Raw genomic sequence first — 19653 nt, 5'->3', positions numbered from 1 at the left:
CGTCTCTGTGCTTCTTCAGCTGGGAGGTTAGGCTTGGAAAGACACACAGGTGGTGCACATGTGTGAGCGCGTGTGCATGCACGAGTGCGAGTGTCTTCCTAGCTACAGCCATGTGGCTAGTGCAAGGAGGTGGGTCTAGGAGCCCACGTTCAGGTCACACCCTCATCTCTGCCTCTGTGTGGACAAATCTGTTCCCCAGAGCCTGACTCTTCCCAACGGCAAGGTAAAGGGCTACAAGTGGATCAGGCCTCCTCTCATTTTCTCTTGATAACTTCCATAGTAGCAGAGATCAGAGCCTGGGGCATCCTCTAAGATCTGAGGCCAAGGCTGATCTTTGGCCTTGAATTCTCACCTAAAACGGCACGTAAGCGTTGCATCTTCCTTGGGAAATTGACAGTTTGCTTTACTATAGAATCAGTAAGTCTATACTGAATGTTGGGAGAAAACGCTTTGAAAGATGATTAGATGTATGCTTTGGCTCTATTACAGTGCTGAGTGTCCACAAGTATCTAGACATTTAGGAGAAGAAAACGGGTTAGCAGATCAGTGCGGTGGCATTTTGAACTTGGATGCTGCAGCCTTCTGTGGTCACCTCTCCAGGATGGAGTCTATTTAGGGGGCGACTCCTGGTGATTCTTAGCTTGGGGATTAATGTGGGAATAACAATCTCCCAGGGACTATGTGTAGTCTAGAAGAACTCGACTGTAATTAAGTGATACAGCTAGAAAGTGTTCTTTCTAATGTTTTGCTTAGGTACAGCTTTGGAACAAGCCATACCTAAGAAGAGAGAGTTCAAATGGCAGCCATCTTTTCCTATTTCAATTCTGAGAACTGACTAAACTCGGACAGATGATTCTGCTCTGTGTGATGTTGCATGGGCCATATGTCTGGAGACCTGACTGGACTGGAACATATTAGGTGGTTTGAGGCTCTCTGGGAGGTGGAGTTGGAGTTGTCGGCCAGTGGTGTGGGATTCTTTCCGTGTAGCTTTTCTGTGTTTTCTGGACATCTCACATCATGACAGCTGACTTCCCAGAGAACACTTCACGCAGACGAGACCCTGCATCAAATAGGTCTTCCCGTCTGCTTGCATCATGCTTGTTCTTTGTCCTAATGCCAAAACCGGTCTAGGATCGCTGCCATCTATCACTTGGCACGTGGTAGGTGTTAGTAAATACTTAGTGATGGGTTGAAGGATGGGTGAGTAGGCTCCGAGATTTTATTAAATGCTTGGCTCAACTTACTAAGCTTTTATGGACACCTACTATGTGCTATTTTAGAGTCTAAGACTAGCAGTACACAAATAGATTTCTGACAGATTATTTCCTCCATTTCTTTCTTCTGTTTGTGTTCCTGATGGGGTTGGGGTTGGCCCAGATGTCCAGTATTTTGAGCATCTATCCAGAGGCATCTGTAAAGTTTCCTTTAAATAAGCACTTGTGGTCACAAATTACACTTGTTATTATGTAGTTTGTTTTTGTTTGTTCTGAACTTACCATTACCCTTAGAAATAATTTCACATGAAGTAGTCCAGTTATTCCTTAATAAAAATACAAACTGTAGTCCTTTAAGCTGTTATTAGGTTAACTTAGCAGATAGTTCCACCTCACCAGACAGACGCAGCCAGCCATATGGTTATTGGCACTTTGACTTGAGGCAGACAGTATTTCCTGTCAAGATCTGCCATGGTCAGAAAGTCAGAGGTGCTGCATTTGCAAGTTGTGGATGCTTTGTGAGCTGAGATAAAGGTGTGGAGAAGGTGGTATTTGTGCTACTCCTGTCAGGATAGGCATGGGCAGAAATGAGGAGAAAGGGAAAGAGTCTCTCTGGAAAAACCTATGAGCAAAGTTATCAACGTGTGGAAGCCCTGGATAAGCCCTGCTTAGGTTTCCCTGTGCTGCTCTTGGCACCAGGAGCAGGCCAAACGTTCCATCGCATGAGCTACAGAAGATGGGTGTGAGTCCTTAGTATTCTAATATGGAGCTCAACCTTGTTCCTCACAGTCATGAGCAGATCATAAGCTGCCAGCAGGGAGACTGGTGTTACCAAGATACCAGCAGGAGCGGGAATGCTTGCGCATGCTCTGTTCTGCTTGCCGAATGTATTTTCTGAGTTGAGAAGGGTGTTTCACCATGAAAGCGCCATCCATGTAGAGACATGAAGAGGGATGTGCTTGGCCCTGCAGGGTCAACTGGAGCCAGGACCCCCATTTGCATAGAGTCCCCCTGAGTCATAAAATTTGAGCACATAGAGACCCCAGGTGGTCCGTGAGGAGGTTATTTCTAGAGCTGGCTTCACTTGGGGCATTCCAGTGCCCTGTCTTTAATTGTTTTTATAAACTGGCTGATGAGGAATCCGAGAGTGTTGCTTACTTCTTTCTGGAAAAGCACACAAGCTTTTCTTAGTCATCCTCCAGAGTCACAGAGGAGGCCTGGAATGAGTCAAAAATGTGCAAATGAAAATGATCTGGGAAGAGGATCGTTGACTGCTTGGCTCTTGGGAAGGTGGGAACAGGGCAGTTAGAGCTGGAGTGAGGGGGTACCCCCAGACCACACACCCAGTGGCAGGCAGCTGTGTTGGCCCAGTAATCACTTCAAAGTAGAAGGAGGTCAGAAGGGATCAGGAGCTGGGCTTGCCTCCCCCCTCTCCCAAGTTCCCACACAATCTGTTTGCACAATACACCACACTTCGAGAAACTTCAGAGTCTCTTCCACGGAGACGAGATGGGATGACAGAGCCAGCCAGCCCCAGCCATTCTTCTTTACCTGCTTCACCGTCAGCTTCTGGGCTGCTCGGAAGATGGGAACACATAGACCATTGGAATATATAGACGATGCTCTGAATTCTAGCAGACGCAGTAGAACGGGAAAAGCGAGAAAGCCAGTTAAATTTGAAATTATTTGAGCTTTAGAATATTTAATCGATTAAAAAGTTTCATTGTTGTTGTTGTCGCTGCAGCTGATGTTTGTTTGTTTGTTTGTTTTTTTGCATTTTGCATTTATTGTCAAGGCATAATTCCAGCTGTCTTCCCCCTACTGTTGTCAATCCTGTCTTGCCTTCCTGACTTGACCTGACGGAGTTACACAGAACAGAGTTATTTGCACATGATCCATGCTTACACTAAACTATTTCTAGCTCATTATTTTCTTAAGCAACATTAGCATCATGCCATACCCTATAAATTTTTCTCTGTAAAAGACTATCCCCATTGTTAGTAAAAATGGCCCTGAAATTTGGTTCGAAGACCACAAATCTTACACCTACAAAAGCTACTGAAGTTTTACAGGAATACAGAGTGTATGTGACTTTGTTATTTATTTTAGTGTGTGCACATGTGTACGGGAGTACAGGTATGTATTTGGGTGTGTGTGGATATGAAGGCCCGAAGGAAAGACTTCAGATTGTCAGTCCTGTGCACTGTGTTTGTTTGTCTTTGATTTTGTTTGCTTGAGACATAGTTTCTCACTAGTCTGTCACTTCTAAGTAGGCAAGGCTAGCTGGCCACAAACTGAGGGGAGCTTTCTCCTAGGAGTGTGGGTATGTATCATCTCAGTTTTGGAGTATGCCCACCACCAGAGCTTCTCCAATTGCGGGTCCAAGAGGACCCTGAGGGGCACCTTGATAAAGCTCAGATTTCTGATTTTTCCTATAGAGAGTCTATTTGGTATGGGTGGGGTAGGAGCTTCCATTTGTGATGAACTTTTGGGTGACATCAATGCCAGTGGTCCATGAACATCACCTTGACCAACATCATCCTTGGCCTGATACTTGGATGCATGGTAAGGCTCAAGGCTTTCATACTTTCAATAATGGAACTTCAGCCTCTCCCTAGACAACATTGACAAGAGACATTGCCATCTGGAGCCTTTTTCTTTTGTGGGCCATAGGTCACATTCTTCCTCAGTTTTATGATCAGCCATTAGTTTGAATTTGGTAGTGTAGAACTTCAGAAATCATCCACAAACACATCCGAGTGGCTGTCGTTTATGTTTAAGGATAGATATGATAGAACAGGCCTCTAATCCCAGCACTGGGGAAGCAGAATAAGGCAGATGCCCATGAGTTTGAGGCCAGCCTGGTCTACGAGGGCAGGTTAACCAGTGAGACCAGGTCTCAAAAAAAATCAAAGCCGAATAATAATAACAACAAAAATTATGTCTGAAGTGACAGGGGAAAAAAGAAAGAAAGAAAGAAAGAAAGAAAAAAAGAAAGAAAGAAAGAAAGAAAGAGAGAGAGAGAGAAAGAAAGAAAGAAAGAAAGAAAGAAAGGAAGGAAGAAAGAGAGAAAGAAAGAAAGAAAGAAAGAAAGAGAGAGAGAGAGAAAGAAAGAAAGAAAGAAAGAAAGAAAGGAAGGAAGAAAGAAAGAAAGAAAGAGAGAGAGAAAGAAAGAAAGAAAGAAAGAAAGAAAGAAAGAAAGAGGGGTTCCTTATTTTGTTTTCTACCTCATGCTGAAAGGGAAGCCTGAGATGGGGATGACAGAGCTGATCGGTCTTTTTCTTTGCTGTGTGCACAGGAGAGCACATGGATGTGAGGAAGATGTCCCTTAGTTTTTTTGACAAATGCCCTAGATGTCTGAAAACATGTTTGCCACCCAAAGCTTTAACTTTGAATGTGTGGGCATTTCTTGATGCTTGACACTCACTGTCACCTCCGTTGTGCCCTTGTATGTTCCTTGGGAAAACCAAATCCATGTTGGAGTCGCACTCAGGGCCAGTGCAGGAGCTCCCCAGGCTCCCTGGGAGGTTCCCTGGAGTCAGAACACTGAGTGCTGTTTTCCTGAGAGGAGTCTGGTCACACCCAGTTTCCTGGGCAGGACAGTGCATCTGGGCCACAGCTGTTGACATGAGTTGCAGGAAGCAGTAGCCATTAGGATAAGGGTGGATGGCGGCTCTTTCTTTGTTCCTGTTGCCAAGGGTTGGGGACCACTTGCCTCAGTTTGAGAGACTGAATGGCCTGAAACCAATGGGAGGCCACCCAGATGTGACAGCCTCTCTTTCAAAGGCCATGCTTTTCTCCCCTTTTGTTATCAAGTTTGTCCCCCATGTTTCTACACTAATGACCCAACAAAGAACAGAGAACACAGCCCATGTTCTCAAAGATATTCATAGAACTGGGGAGTGAGTGACTGGATACCATAAAAATAGGAGAACCTTCCTGTTTTCCTCCAAACCAGATGTGCCCCTGGAGAATCTATTCACCATGTTTCCTCTCCCATTTGTTTGTTCCCAATTTCATTCTTCCATTGACTGCCACTCACTATCTTCTTGGTTTATAACTCACCTGCTCTTCCATTATTTCACCCCACTTAGCTACCCATCCATCCATTCATTTAACCAAAGCTTATTCTAGACCCTACCATCTTTCTCGTTTCCTAACTCAACCTTTCATCCACACGACCGTTCATTCACTCACCTAGCAAACATTCCAAAGGAGCCATACATACTAGGAATAAGAAAATCAGGAAGATAAATTCCATCCTCTAAACATGAGTGTGGAAAAACTCAAGTGTGGGAGTTTGTCACTAATATGTCACTTTTTGTTTGGGGCCTATATCTTTGCAGGCTGACGAAGAACGTTATACTCAGTCATGTCTTCGACGTTCTATCAAGGGCTGTGTATGGATTCTTTAGGAGACAGAGTTCCTGAGGTGTAGGGAAAGAACAACCTGGTCTTTAAGCTGTATGTCCACTCATGTTTCAGCTCTGTCTTCTTTGGGTCTGACTACCCAGCCCTGGTTCAGTTTGGTGCACAGCTGTTCTGCAAGCCCACAGCTGTATCAAGAGTGAAGCCAGTAACTTTGGCTACGGTTGACCTCAGCTGGGAAAAAATACTAGAGTTGAGGCTGTACCTTAGACTATTTAAACCACAAATCTCAGGACTGGGAACAATCTTCCACATTCTTGTCCATGGAGTACTTTACTGTGTGGCCAAGAGCATGGAGAATCAGTGACAATGACAACTCTCCTGGTCACCCTTTCTCTGTTTCTCCATGTTGGGCAGGGTGTGGCTGTTTTGATTCTGAAGGTAATTTTTTCTCTTTTGTGTTTCCACAAAGATAGTTTGTCTTGGTCTCAATCTGCTCCTACTGAGGTGGAAAATTGTTGTTGTTGTTGTTGTTTTTTTCTTTCTGTTTTCTGCCCAGCCACATGCACCAGACTTGAGAGGATGTACTAAAATGCGGATAAAGAAAAAAGAGAAGCTAAGTGTTGTGCACATGTCTGTAATCCCAGCACTTGGGCAACTGAGGCAGGAGGATCATGAGTCTGAGTGACACTGGACTACAATTGAGCCAGTGTCTCAAAGAAAACAAAAACAGTATCTCAGTGGTAGTGTGTTTGTTTGATGTGTGGAAACCTCTGGATTCTATCCTCTGGGTTTTATTCTCAGCAATGAAGGAAACAGAAGCACATAAAGGAGGAAGGGCTAAAGGAGAAGAGGAGCATCAAAGGAGGGGAAGGAGAGAGAGAGAGACAGAGACAGAGAGAGAGACAGAGAGACAGAGACAGAGACAGAGAGACAGAGACAGAGACAGAGAGACAGAGAGACAGACAGAGACAGAGAGACAGAGAGACAGACAGAGACAGAGACAGAGAGACAGAGAAGGAGAGGGAGAGGGAGGGAGAGATGGAGAGAAGTTGGGAGGGACTAGAACTTTTAAATACTCTGCCTATATATAAGTTGGGTGTAACAACCCATGCTTGTAGTGTGACAGAGGCAAGGCTGCCAGGGCCAACACTGCCTTACTTTGTAAGCCTGCTCGGTTCCATATAAAATAGTTGTAAAGGGGTCCAGAAAGGCAGCTCTGTTGAGAAAGAGGCATCAGGGGCTTTGAAAACCTAGTTTTTGCCCTTGGTGACCTCATCTTCCATTTCATCTCTATTCTCTCAGTGACTGACTTGATCAGTCCTGAGCTTCTCCAAGGGAGCCCTGCATCTGTTCATTGCTCTGTCCCTGGGGTCAGGCCACAGACCTGGCCCTGAAATGAAAAGGAGAAAGGAAGTAGTGGAGGGCATGTTTGCGTTCTGAGAAAAGACACCATGTCTTCGTCCTAGCCATGGACAGGCCATGGACAGGGTGAGACCCTCACGGCCATCTTGTCTATTGCTCAGGTTGTCTGGATCACAGCCACCCTGCCTTACTTTGTCCTCTTTGTGCTCCTGGTTCATGGCGTCACTCTGCCTGGTGCTTCCAATGGCATCAACGCCTACCTGCACATTGACTTCTACCGCCTCAAGGAGGCCACGGTGAGTGCCCAGGGGCCACCTATCTGCCCAATGGCCAAGCGGAGGGGAGCTTCTTAGGGTTGGGAGGTGACGAACGTAGTAACGTAGCATTAATAGGGGTATATTAAAATATGCTCCTGCCTTAGTTGAGTGTCTAGCGGATCACCATGCTGTACAGCAAGGGCCAAGAAGCAACTTCTTTCCTGTATCACTCATAGGAAGATGATAGACCACAGACCATGAGTCATCTTGAAATTTGCAAAACAGAGCAGGCTTCCATGGGTTCTGCACCTGTTTGCTTCCCCTTATTCAGTTAGCTCTGCAGGCACTGAATCCTTAGTGCAGTCTCAGTGAATGAATCTCCCTTCTTCCCACTATAGTGGAAGGTTGGAGAAATCCAGAATAATAATAAGTAGAGACGTGGCAGAAACTATCCTACTCAAATGCCTTAGTTTAGGTGTATTGATGTAATCATAATAATATTGCAATATATTATATATAATATATACAATACACACCTATGTGATATGTATAAATATTATAACATATAAATATATAGTGTATCTCCAAGCTTGCATATTAGAGAGGTGAGATTAACTAGGACCAAACTATGAGCTTAAACCTTTAGTCCACCAGCCATCTACTCTAGTCACCAGGGAGGGCGGATAGAAAAGTAAACTCCATTGTGTCCAAAGGCTCTCATTGGTTGCCACCATCTGCAGTGGGAAGTCCAGCAGAAATCATTATCTTCTGAAGATTCCATTTCATAACTCCTGAGATGGCCAGGACCGTTTGGTCTTGTCCTGTCAACATTCTAGCCTAGAATTTCTAGTTGTTTTTTTTTTAATTTCTTGAAAATTGGGACATTAAATGGATCCATTGGGTTCCACCAGGACATGATTACTCTGACGTCTGACTCCAGGAGAATCTAGGGAGATTCCAGGATGTTACTATAGCTGTCTATGTCTGCTTCAAACCACATTTCCTGGTCTACAGCACTCTCAGGGAGGCTGTCCAGTCTGTAGGAAGTAGATGGTGATGAGTTTTGCTTACTGATTTCAGGTATGGATCGATGCTGCAACCCAAATATTCTTTTCCCTGGGAGCTGGATTTGGAGTCTTGATTGCATTTGCCAGTTACAATAAATTTGACAACAACTGTTACAGGTAAGCACCCTTTAGTGTTCGCAAACACTAGGAATCCTGGAGTTGGTCCTTGTAGGAACAGAGAGGGCTTTACCTAATGGGACTGTCCCCTGTGGACCATCGTGGTCATTCTGAGAACCTCAATGTGGTCTGTGGGATTTAAGAAGCAGATTTCACTAGAAGACACCTCTTGGGGAAGTTGAGGTCAGAAGCTGTAGGAGCCTGTGGGGAAGGATCACTGTGACAGAGAAGCACAGCATGGCTTCAAGAGATGGTGAAGCTCTGACTCTGTCAGGCAGGTGCAGAATGAACAGGGGGAGGGCTAGCTGTCTCAGAAGTAAGACTTCAGGGCAGATGGGACACAGAAGAGGCCTCCAGTTTGGGTCAATGAAGTCCTCCAGACACTGTGCTATGAGGACTTCAATCTGGGACAGATTTGGGCCTGCCTTTCTCACTCCATTTAACAATTAAGGAAGAATAACTACCTTTGATTCAAGAAAGAGCAGGAGGAATGTTCAGCCAGGAGAGGTTTTAGGGAGGTTGGAAAATGGGGTGGCCATCCCTTTAGTAGGCTCCTGCTATTAAGAGTCTGGAAGTATATCTGAGGCAAGCCCAGGAGGATAGTCGGGATTACAGTAGGCAGATGTGGAGTGGAAGGCATAAGTCATGGTAAGGAATGGCATTGACAAAGACAGGGAGGCAGAGTGTCTGTGGATCGATGAGCTGCTGTATTTTGTTCACTAAGACAAGTACATGTAAAAGTCATTAGAAAGAAACCAAGAAGGAAGCGTAGCTCATCTTAGCAACACTTTGAAATGACTATGCAAGGAGCTAGGAGACAGAGGAAGACAGAATTTACTTATGGAAAGGGTAACTCTGATCCCCAAGAGTCTACTGCATGCTTTCGGTTTAGCTCTTTGCTATGCACTGCACCAGCAGGTACTTACCCAGTGATAGCAAGGCTCTGGAGTCAGTATGACAGGACAATGAAAAGGAAGGATCACACTGGTTGTCCATAGATGGCCAGTGGTTCCTGGGCAGAGGAGGGAGGGTAATGTGGACTGTTAGTAGCAGCCTCTCTCTCTCTACCAGGGATGCCTTGCTGACCAGCACCATCAACTGTGTTACCAGTTTTATTTCTGGATTTGCCATTTTCTCCATCCTTGGTTACATGGCCCATGAACATAAAGTCAAGATTGAGGATGTCGCCACTGAAGGTAGGTAGCCAAACCACTTGGCATTCCGCTAAATGAAGAAAGACTGAGCTGGCTTCATAACGCCTCTAAAGTTGGAAAACTGTGAGGTGTGGCTGTGGAGGTTTCTGGCCTCCCATCTGTTAAGACTTTCCCTTGAGGGCATCATCCTGGCGACCTTAGCTGGATTACACTTCTGAACGTCCAGAGCGTGGAGATTGGTTATCAGGTAGACATCTAGGGGAGGCCATGTCTCTTTATCTCACTACAGAGAAGTAGTAGAAATGTCTCTGTGTTAAAAGAGTCATGTTTGTAGGAACATCCCTGATTTAGAGCAAGCTACTCCCTGAGAGCCTGCCTAACTCGTAGACAGTAGGAACTCCCCAAAAGAGTGGGTTAATCTCACTAACATCTAATTAAATCCTTAAGGTCCTCAATCCTCTTCACATCACTATTTTGGGAAGCAAGCCCGAGCATGAATTTCAGCAGGGATAAACTCTGTTCAGAACATACCAGTATACTTCATTCCACTTAGTTCTCACAAACCTGCAAGGCAGAGGTTGACAGATTCTCTTTAAAGATGAAGAATTGGGGATTTAAGCTACGTATGAGCTAGTGAGAGGTGATGTTAGCGTTTGGTCCCAGTCAGCATGACTCTGGAATCTATGTCCTTCTCTATGGCCTTCTGTGTTCTTAAGGCCATAAGGAAGATAAGACCTCGGGAAGGGCAGTCTTTAATGGATCCTGAAGATCCACGGGTTTCTGAGAACCAGAGTAGAATTCCACAAAGTAAAAGGCAGGTTGGCTAAACATGACTTATGGCTGTTTAGACAAGGTGCTACTCTCTCTGCTGCTTGCTTGATACATAGATTGTGTTCATTTGCTTTGCATTACTATTAACAAAATACCCAAGATAATTGATGTATGAAGTAACGGGGTTACTTGACTCACAATGTCTAACTGGCGCTCTTGCTTTGGTCCCATATGATGGGACCCAAAGTGTAAAGCAAGGTTTCACCCCAAGGTGTAAAGCAGAGCGAAGGAAAAGGAGCTTGGGTCCCAGGATCTCCTACAAGGGTGCATCCTCAAAAAAGTGAAGACTACACTGGACTTCATCTCTTGAAGTTTGAATCACTACACAATTGCACCAGTTGGAGATCAAGTCTTTGATACAAGGCAGCTTGGGAAACAGATCCAGACAATAGCATAACCAAACTGTGACTCCACCTCTCATACCCCGATCTCAAGACTGTGCTGCCCATGCATGCCTGATCGAATGTCCTGAAGCTGGGCCAGAGCTCTCTTTCCCTGTGTAGCCATTATTGAGTATGCCAATCACTCATCATGCCCTAATATTTCCTACAGGAGCTGGCCTTGTATTTGTCCTGTATCCAGAAGCCATTTCTACTCTGTCGGGATCCACGTTCTGGGCTGTCCTGTTCTTCCTGATGCTCCTGGCTCTGGGGCTAGATAGCTCAGTGAGTGATCCTTCTCAGAACACCCTTCTTCACCCATGCAACCCATTCCAGCACTCAGCCTGCAGATCTGCTGCTGTCTTGTGTCCGTCTCCAAGGGCACTGTTTTAATCCAAACAATGAAGTGAGTCTCCCTTCCACATGATAGCCTAGCTCAAAGCCAGGAACCCACAGGAACTACAAATTGTACTGGGCCTCAGACACGCTAACCCAATACTCTGCTTTTACAAATGGGGAGCCAGACTTCAGAAAGGACATGAATAGAATGTTCTGTGACCCAGCACTTTCCCATTATTTATATTTTATTACTGACAGCTAATGCAGACATTTTGGACCCTATTTTGTTACTAGATCCCTGTATTATTATAATTTTTTTCATGTGCAAAGTTAAATTCCTAACATCTCTTTTCATCTGTTTCCACCCTTAATTCTTAAATGACATAGGGAGGGGCTGGCCAACAGGTCTTTGCTTTTCGGGGTCTGAGGTTGACTCCAGACCCCAGGGTAGAGTACTGGTGTTGATTAACAGTGTCTAAGAGGCAGAGGGGAGGAGCAAGGGACTTCCCTGCCCCAACAGTGGCTCATAAGGAATAGACTCCAAGAGTCTATTTTGATTGGGGATTAGAAAGGTAGCAAGGAACCCTTGTTATTTACCATGGGATAAAGTTCCCACTCTGGGGAAGTTCTCCAGTTGATGTTTCCAGAAGACGCTATTTGCGTGTAGCTGTGTCATTTGGAAACTATATCCCTCACTCTCTCTCCCTCATCAGTATCCACTGAGGCTGAGCTGGTCAGGGGTCAGGGACTCATTGCTGACGTTTGCAAGAATTAGCTCTTCGCCATCCCGTCTAACCTGAGCTTGGTTGAGATTTGGGGGGGGGGGAGGGAAAAGTTGTTTGGGAGGAAGGCAGGGTCTGTTATTTTCTGGAAAGCCTTCTGTAACTGAGGTCGATACTGAACCGTAAGAACCCCTTCATCCCTACCCCACCTTCCTGGTTCGCTATAGATGGGAGGCATGGAGGCAGTCATCACCGGACTGGCTGATGACTTCCAGGTCCTGAAGCGACACCGAAAACTCTTCACATGTGCTGTCACCCTCGGTACCTTTCTTCTGGCCATGTTTTGCATAACGAAGGTGAGGTTGGACATGAGACACTCTTGGGCTTTCTAGGACCGTGTTTCAAAACTCCAGACATTCTTAGCCTGGGTACCGGGGTGGGCTGGATGCGGCTGGGCACAATGGCTCTGTTACACAGTCTATCTATAAGACAGCCAATCCCTGTTGCCTTGTGCTACTTCTGGGGTTGATGATGCGCAAGCACTGTGGTTTACCGCTCACTGACTTACAGTTGGTGGAAGCTCCCGGGAAGCTTAGCATACTGTTTATCGAGCACAGCTCTTCCGTCCAGCAGCTCCTGGAGCTCTTAGTTAGGATGCAGACATGCTGAGCTGTACCTTAGCCCTGACACGCATGTTTGGAAACAGGGCCCTGAGCAGGTGGGAATGGGGATTCGGTAGCTGTAGATGTAGTTGGGGACTGTTTATAGCCGACTGAGCCCTTTCTCCCTGTGCCCCAGGGAGGGATTTACGTGCTCACTCTGCTGGACACCTTCGCGGCAGGCACGTCCATTCTCTTTGCCGTGCTCATGGAGGCCATTGGAGTTTCCTGGTTTTATGGTAAGTGTCCCAAGTTTGCTCTCTCGGGCTCCTCGGAGACAGAAAGGGTTTTCCCAGCCATCTGGACAGCTCTCCAAAGGTGAGCAGCTCCTATTAAATACAGGTCTGAGTCTCTTGCAATCCTCAGCTCATTGGGCAGTAAGACCTGGGAGACACCCAGTACCAGCATCTGAGATAGAATCAGTAGAGAGCTGCAGATTCCCCAAACCAGACAGCTTGAAAGAACAAAACAGGATGCCCAGGTAAACTTGAACTTCGAGTGAAAAATGAATCTGCACTTTTAAGTTCATACGACCCAAGTATTGCATAGAATCTACTGATACCGATTTTTTTTTCTAAGATGTGTCTGAACTTAAAATTTAAATAGATGTCCTGTATTTTACTTACTAGACTGTAAAATGGGTTCTAACTGCTCGTTTCCCCTTGGTCAGTCTCGTTGTTACTCTTTCTGGGAGAGACCACGGCGAGCGTGTCTGATGGTCTCTTTTAGATTCTGGTTTGGGTGTCCATGTGCATGAACATATGGACAGACGTCTTCGCTAGAGGAAGGAGCCAGGCTGGGATTGGGGCCCCTGGCTCCTCAGTCTGGCCCTCCCTTCTCCGAGCTCTGGTTTCCATCTTGTAAGATAATCAGAATGACACATGCAAGGCGACTCTGTCCAGAGTTTGTCGTCTCCCTCATTTGCCATTACCGAAGTGCCCTCCAGGCTTCCCGTAGTCCACAGTGTCAACCTCCCATCACCTGCCCTGCGCTCTGCCAGAACCTCTTGCAATGGCTTCTGGAGGAGGCCCCAGTTCTGCCTCTCTGGGTTCTCTGTGACACACTTGCCCCATGTGCTCACAGGCGTGGACAGGTTCAGCAATGACATCCAGCAGATGATGGGGTTTAAGCCAGGCCTGTACTGGAGACTGTGTTGGAAGTTCGTGAGCCCCGCCTTCCTCCTGGTAGGTAGGGCGTGGCCTTGGTGCTGGTCCTTAGGGTGGCTGAGTCCAGGTTGGGGGTAGGGTGTGGGTACTTGTTTTCTGTGGGAGGTGGTGCTGGGGTCTGAAAGCCCTGGTCATGCAGGCCTTAGTGGGGATGGAAGGTATTCCGCCTTAGTGGTGTCTGGCCAGGTCCCCAGAGGCTATTGTGCTGGTTTCAACCCCGATTATGTTCTTCCTCCCATTTCTCTCTGTCCTTCCACTGCTGTCCTTTCCTGTCCTGCAGTTTGTGGTAGTGGTCAGCATCATCAACTTCAAGCCACTCACCTATGATGACTACGTCTATCCTCCTTGGGCCAACTGGGTCGGGTGGGGCATTGCCCTCTCATCCATGATCCTGGTACCTGCCTACGTCATCTACAAATTCTTCAGCATACGGGGCTCCCTTTGGGAGGTGAGCTCCGGGCGGCTTGTGGGATGAGGGGGGAGGTGGCTGTCTCTGTTGAGACAGAGATAGAGGATGCTTAGGTTCAGCACGCCTGCCTCATTTTGCCGAGATGACCCATCTGGAGCCTCAGTTTCCCCATCTGTAGCCTGAGAAGAATATTGCGTAGCTTGGAAGAGAAAGATACTTGGGTACTAAGTAAAGAACCTGGCCCATGGGAAGCGCTTCCTGCATGCTACCTGCCAGTACCACAGCTATTTCTGCTCATGAGATGATAAAGTGCAGCCTGCCTGTCCCCTTCCAATGTGTGGGATGTCCTCAGATAGCCCATCTCTCCTTGTCTGAGTCCACTACCATTTTTCTAATCACCACAGTATGATCAACCAGGGCTTTTTGAAATGATTCTTTTTTTTTTATATGCATAGATCTCACAAACACACACACACACACACACACACACACACACACACACACACACACACACACACAGAGTTACGTTATAACACATATGGTCTTACAAACCAGTGCTGGTGGCCTTTTCAAATATCCCTACTTTGTAAGGCAAAGACCTCATGCCCGGGCCGCTTTCCCTGGGCCCCTGAGGCTCCCTCCTTTCCCCTTCTCACAGAGAGTGGCCTACGGAATCACCCCGGAGAATGAACACCACCTGGTGGCCCAGAGAGACGTGAGACAGTTCCAGGTGGGTGCAGAACTGAACTTGGGTTATGTGGGGCAGGTTCTGGTTGTTCTCTGTTGGGTGGCCCCAAGCAAGATCACAGTTAGGAAAGTCAAGATGGCAGCCACCTGGGGTTGGGGATTTGGCTCAGAGGTAGAGCGCTGGCCTAGCAACTGCAAGGCCCTGGGTTCGGTCCCCAGCTCCGAAAAAAAAAAGAAAAAAAAAAAAAGATGGCAGCCACCTTCAGTTTAGGGACTAAGGTGAAGGGGGAGGGGGGGAGGAGAGAGATGAGACTGTTGTGTCTCCAGCCAGCCTCCTGCTGTCACTGTTCTGTTTCCTAGTCCTGGGATGCCAAGTGGGGTGTTAGTGTCACCAAACTAAGCCAAGCATTTTATATCTCGAAGGCATAGTAACTGCAGGGCATCAATGGCATTACTGGCCCAAGCAGTGAGGATGGTATCTGCTGTCCTCCTCCTTTGGGAGTTCTCTTTGCTTCCTGGGGCCCCAACTGGCTGGCCCCTTGACCTCTAAGTCCCCACTGGCTCTATCCTCACTACAGTGGCCTTGCTGTCCTTTTGCAGTTGCGGCACTGGCTGGCTATTTGAACCTGGCCCTGAGGAGGAGGAACCCACGTGCCAATGTCCAGGACAAGGACCTCTTTTCGCCCCCGTGGGACACTGCCTTGGGATCCCTCCCCTGGAAGACAGTTTCCCCACTGCTCTCGTTTTCCTGGTTACTAATGATTCTGTGACTCTGGTTTTTGTTCACCTTCTGTTCATCTGGCCTGGAGGCAGCGAGTGTGGAGAACTGGTGAGCCTCGAGGAAGTGGATGGAAGGAGGAAATGGGACATGGATTTTGGAACTCTGGCTTGACAGCAAGCTCACTTGCCTTGGGAGCACACCTGAGCTGAGGTCTGTGGCTCAAGCAGTAGCAACCCCTCCCAGATTTGCTTGTACTTCAGATCATAAAAGACATCTTCAATTCATCCAGGCTGAGAGAAGATTGGCTTCTGGTTAGATATCAAAAGCCCAACTAAGCCTGACAGCATGTGTGTGAGCTAAGGTATACAGGTTACCCCTCTATTTCCATTTGTCCAGTCACCACTCTGGTATCTGAGCCTCTGTTTTGGAGTGGGGCTTTTTCACACCTAAACTGTAGCTGGTAGAAGTTTTATTTTGGGGGTAGGTGAGCAGAAACTCTGACTTAACTATCTAGTTCATTGTGAAGGCTGGTTTTGGTATGCTCTAGAGGATTACTCTAACTTCTGGTATTTGGATAGTCCCAAACCATGATGTTAGGGGGAGAATGTAACTGTACCACCAGTGAAGAAGTTCTCCAGAGTCAAGGACTTCAGAAATGTGGTAACTGCTAGATGAATCATGCCTGCCAAGGCTACCTGCTAGTCTTGTTCTGTCTACATATGGGTAGTTCCCAAGACCTTCCTGGGGATTGAGTCAGGGTCCCTCTGAAGCCAGATATGTGTGTCTATCACAGAGATCTCTGTCCTGTGTGACCAGGAAGATATCTTAAGGCAACCTGATAGACTGCCATGGTTCCTTATGGTCCACAGACAGTTCCAAAGTTTCTTCTGAGAACCTCAGCAGAACAGAGAAGTCCATTGGCTCTGAAAATGGCTTGTTTCATTATTTACTTGACTTGGCACCTTGGAGGGCATGGTTGGATTTACCAGAGCACAGCACAACCTCTCATGTCCAGGGAGGATAATCTGACTGGAGAGGACAGGTAGATAGGTTCAGGAAATTTCTAAGTTCACATGTGACACCAACTTGCAACTAGTGCCCTCTGGTGGTTAGTTTTGGTTCACTGAGTGAAAGGAAGGTTTTGGTGAAATTGATGGCCTCTCCTTGGGATTTATGGTTCTTGTTTGAGCCTCTTCTGCCCTTATTTGAAATCTAGAATCATGGGTTGCCATTGTGGTAGTGGGATTCCCTTCCACAGGTTTTGTGTGTGTGTGTGTGTGTGTGTGTGTGTGTGTGTGTGTGTGTGTGATTGGAGTCATGTAGGAGACACATGGAGAAACTAGGATGTCCCCAATGTCCCATGGAGGGCTGTAAAAAGATGGTTTACTTTGATTTCCCTATCAAATCAGGGCCCTTAAGTTATCTCTAGAGGAAATTTGATCTTTCCATGTAAGAAGGCCAAGCTGGCTCAAGGCATCCCTCACTGGCAAATGTCTTGGAGCTCTGGGGAAAGGAAAGCTCTTTCACTCCACTGCAAGGTAGGTGCGAGCCAGGGCCCTGTTAGCATCAACCTCAACACCTCTCAGGAGTAGTGATCCCTTTTCAGCTGTTACCTTTAAAATACTGTATTATTATTTAAACTCCCATCTGCTCCATAGAAAGGAGAGCCACTTTTCCTATTTCCCCACTTGCTGGGCGAGAAAATGAGAAATCTCACCTGCTCAAGATCTCTACTCCCTAGGGATATGAGTCCCTCTACCCCCATCTTGTCGTCACAGTCCAGAGCACCCGGGAACTAACTCCCTGTTTATCTTACCTGGAGCTGATACCAAATACAGAGTACATAAAATCCCACATAAGGGCAAGGAGTGTTTCTTAGCAGAACAAAGTGTTGGGAGGAGGGCAGAAGAAGGTTATTCATCTCATCTCACTGGCCCCCTGTGAGGCACTGTCCTAGCCTTTGAGGACAACGGTCACCCTTTGAGCAGTGGGGCCTGAGAAGCAAGAGTCCACCTGACTGTTTCAAGCGCACATGCTCAGAAAGCCTGGGTGCCTTAGGTCAGCATGGGCCCGCCGCCGTTTTCTCTTTGCCGTCTGTGTAGCCACTTTGACTGCAGACATTGTTCCTGGGGGCTAAAGTTGAAATGTGGTGCTATCTGAGTGAGCCCCAGACTGAAGCAATGGTGCAGTTTTTTGGCTCCTGGGACTGGGACAAAGTGGTTTGTGGCTCCAAACCCAGGTGCTCTAGTTGGGAGGGAGACACCCAGAAAGCCCCTGGAGGTTCTCAGGAAGGTGCTAGAAGGTCACTCGTCTTTCCACCCACACTTGCCAGACGGGGTCTAGTGCTTTATCATAAGTATTGCTTGCCTTCTGCATTTTGTTTTTTAATAGTAAGGATCACCCAGGACCAGCATGCTCCTGAGTACTATTTATGACACTCGACACTTTTGATAATCGATTGGATTTTTAGAGAATTGTTTTCTATGACACGGTGAGGCTTCTGTTTAAGATGTTAGCATTACTTAGAGTCAAGTAAGACAGAAGAAAAAGTGAATACTAACTCACTGCAAAACCCTGCTCAACCAAAGTCCCTAAACTGCCTTAATTCTCAGAGGGAGTTCCTGCCCAGGTGGAAGCCAGTCCCCTGCCTCACAGTCATCCAGTCTAGATTTTTCTAGATTTGGTGATGTAAGACATTCTTACCAAAGAAATCAGTTCTGCCCCCATTGAGCTCACTCACTTCATGCGTTTGCTTATTTCCTTTGAAAACTATGGTGAGGAAGTGATCAGAGTGGGTGTTTGGTGGAGTAGCAGCAGCACAGCATTTAGGACTGATTTAGCAGTGGGTCTGCAGCCAATTAGTGTAGTTTGAGAGAGGAGCTTTCCATCTTTGGGTTTGGTGCGGGGAGGTGCATCTCTATAAACTGGGGATTTAATTAGGTCATCAAAGGACACATCCAATTGAAAACATAAACCGAAATAAAGCACAACAACATCCTTTGTGCTAAAGCCACAATGAAGCAAGCTTCCAGAAGTGACCCCATAACTGGCCACCTATTGGCTCTAGAAATAGAGCTTTCCAGCCTTCAGAGCTTTGTTATTACTTCATGTCCCATAGATCCTCTTTTGTCGAGTTTTCTTTTCATCTCCTGCCAGAAAACCTTGGTGTTTAAGAAGTCAGGTCCAGCACCATTGATTTGACACTTGGGTAGCATTGAGAAGGCAGAGAGGGTTGCTCTGCCCTGTGTTTGCAGGTCTGGGGACCCCACAGCTCTGCCCCACAGGCAGGATGCCTGGCCCTGGTTGGTGAATGTGAAGTCTGGGGGGTGCCTTTCCTTGCTCTACTGTCTCTACATCTGTGTAAATAGGATTGTTTCACTCCCATGTTCTCTGTGTCACAGACTGTTCAAGTATCATTCGAGCCTCTGTGTCTGCCTTGGATTTAATTTGAAAGTTGTTCTCTTCGTGGAAAAAAAAACAAATTAATGTACAGAATAATAAAGAACATTCCTGGGCCGTGTGTTTGAGCGTGGAGTTCTGAGCGCTTTTTCATGAATGTAAAAGCTGTGAGTTATGTAAGACGAGAGACTTTCACTCTGTCGGGTCATTGAACTGGCAAAGAAGAGATTTTGATCATAGTAACCCACCTTTCACCCAAAGGGCTGCATTGAGACCCCAAGGAAGAGACAGGAGGCAGGGGGTTGAGTGTGTGATATTAACTCAAAGATTGGCAGTCCTCTCTACTTCACTTCTCACCCCTCCCCTTCCCTCTCGCCTCCCCTCTCCCCTCCCCTCCTTTTCCCCTCCTCTCCCCTCCCCTCCCCTGCTCTTCTCTCTTCTTCTCTCCTCACCCTTTCCTGTCTCCCCTCTCCCCTCCCCTCCTCTCCCCTCCCCTCCTTTTCCCCTCCTCTCCCCTCCCCTCCTCTCCTCTTTTCTCCCCTTCTCTAACCTCCTCCCTTTGTTGTTCCTTTCCTCCTGTATTCTGCTCTGTTTTACTCTGGGACTTGGAATCAAACCCAGGCCCTCAAGCATGCTCAGCTATGCTCCCCCGCTGAGCTGTGCCCCCGGCCCAACACACATCTTTGTTTGAACACAAAGTGAACCCCATGAGACAACATGTCTGCTGTCTAATTTTGTTTTGTTTTGACATCCGTAGGCCTGGCTTTCAAAGAAATCAGAACCTCTGCTGGATTGAAC

At 46.9% G+C, this 19653-nt stretch overlaps 1 protein-coding gene across 2 annotated transcripts in view; it reads left to right on the top strand.

Moving 5' to 3' along the window:
• The window catches only part of Slc6a2 (solute carrier family 6 member 2), a 40867-nt gene extending 21895 nt beyond the window's left edge, over positions 1–18972 (top strand). For both annotated transcript variants that reach the window (XM_087595267.1, NM_031343.2), the window contains 10 exon segments: positions 7109–7243; positions 8285–8388; positions 9460–9584; positions 10926–11038; positions 12042–12170; positions 12613–12712; positions 13557–13657; positions 13920–14087; positions 14707–14778; positions 15336–18972. In XM_087595267.1, the coding sequence (XP_087451393.1) occupies positions 7109–7243; positions 8285–8388; positions 9460–9584; positions 10926–11038; positions 12042–12170; positions 12613–12712; positions 13557–13657; positions 13920–14087; positions 14707–14778; positions 15336–15359 (1071 nt within the window). In that variant the 3' untranslated portion in view covers positions 15360–18972.
• The last annotated feature ends 681 nt before the right edge of the window (positions 18973–19653 follow it).

Source organism: Rattus norvegicus, chromosome 19, assembly GCF_021556685.1.
Source record: "Rattus norvegicus strain SHRSP/BbbUtx chromosome 19, alternate assembly SHRSP_T2T, whole genome shotgun sequence".
In the NCBI taxonomy this organism is placed as follows: Eukaryota; Metazoa; Chordata; class Mammalia; order Rodentia; family Muridae; genus Rattus; species Rattus norvegicus.
The sequence above is the reverse complement of the archived record's forward strand: the minus strand, read 5'-3'. Positions and strand labels throughout refer to the sequence as shown.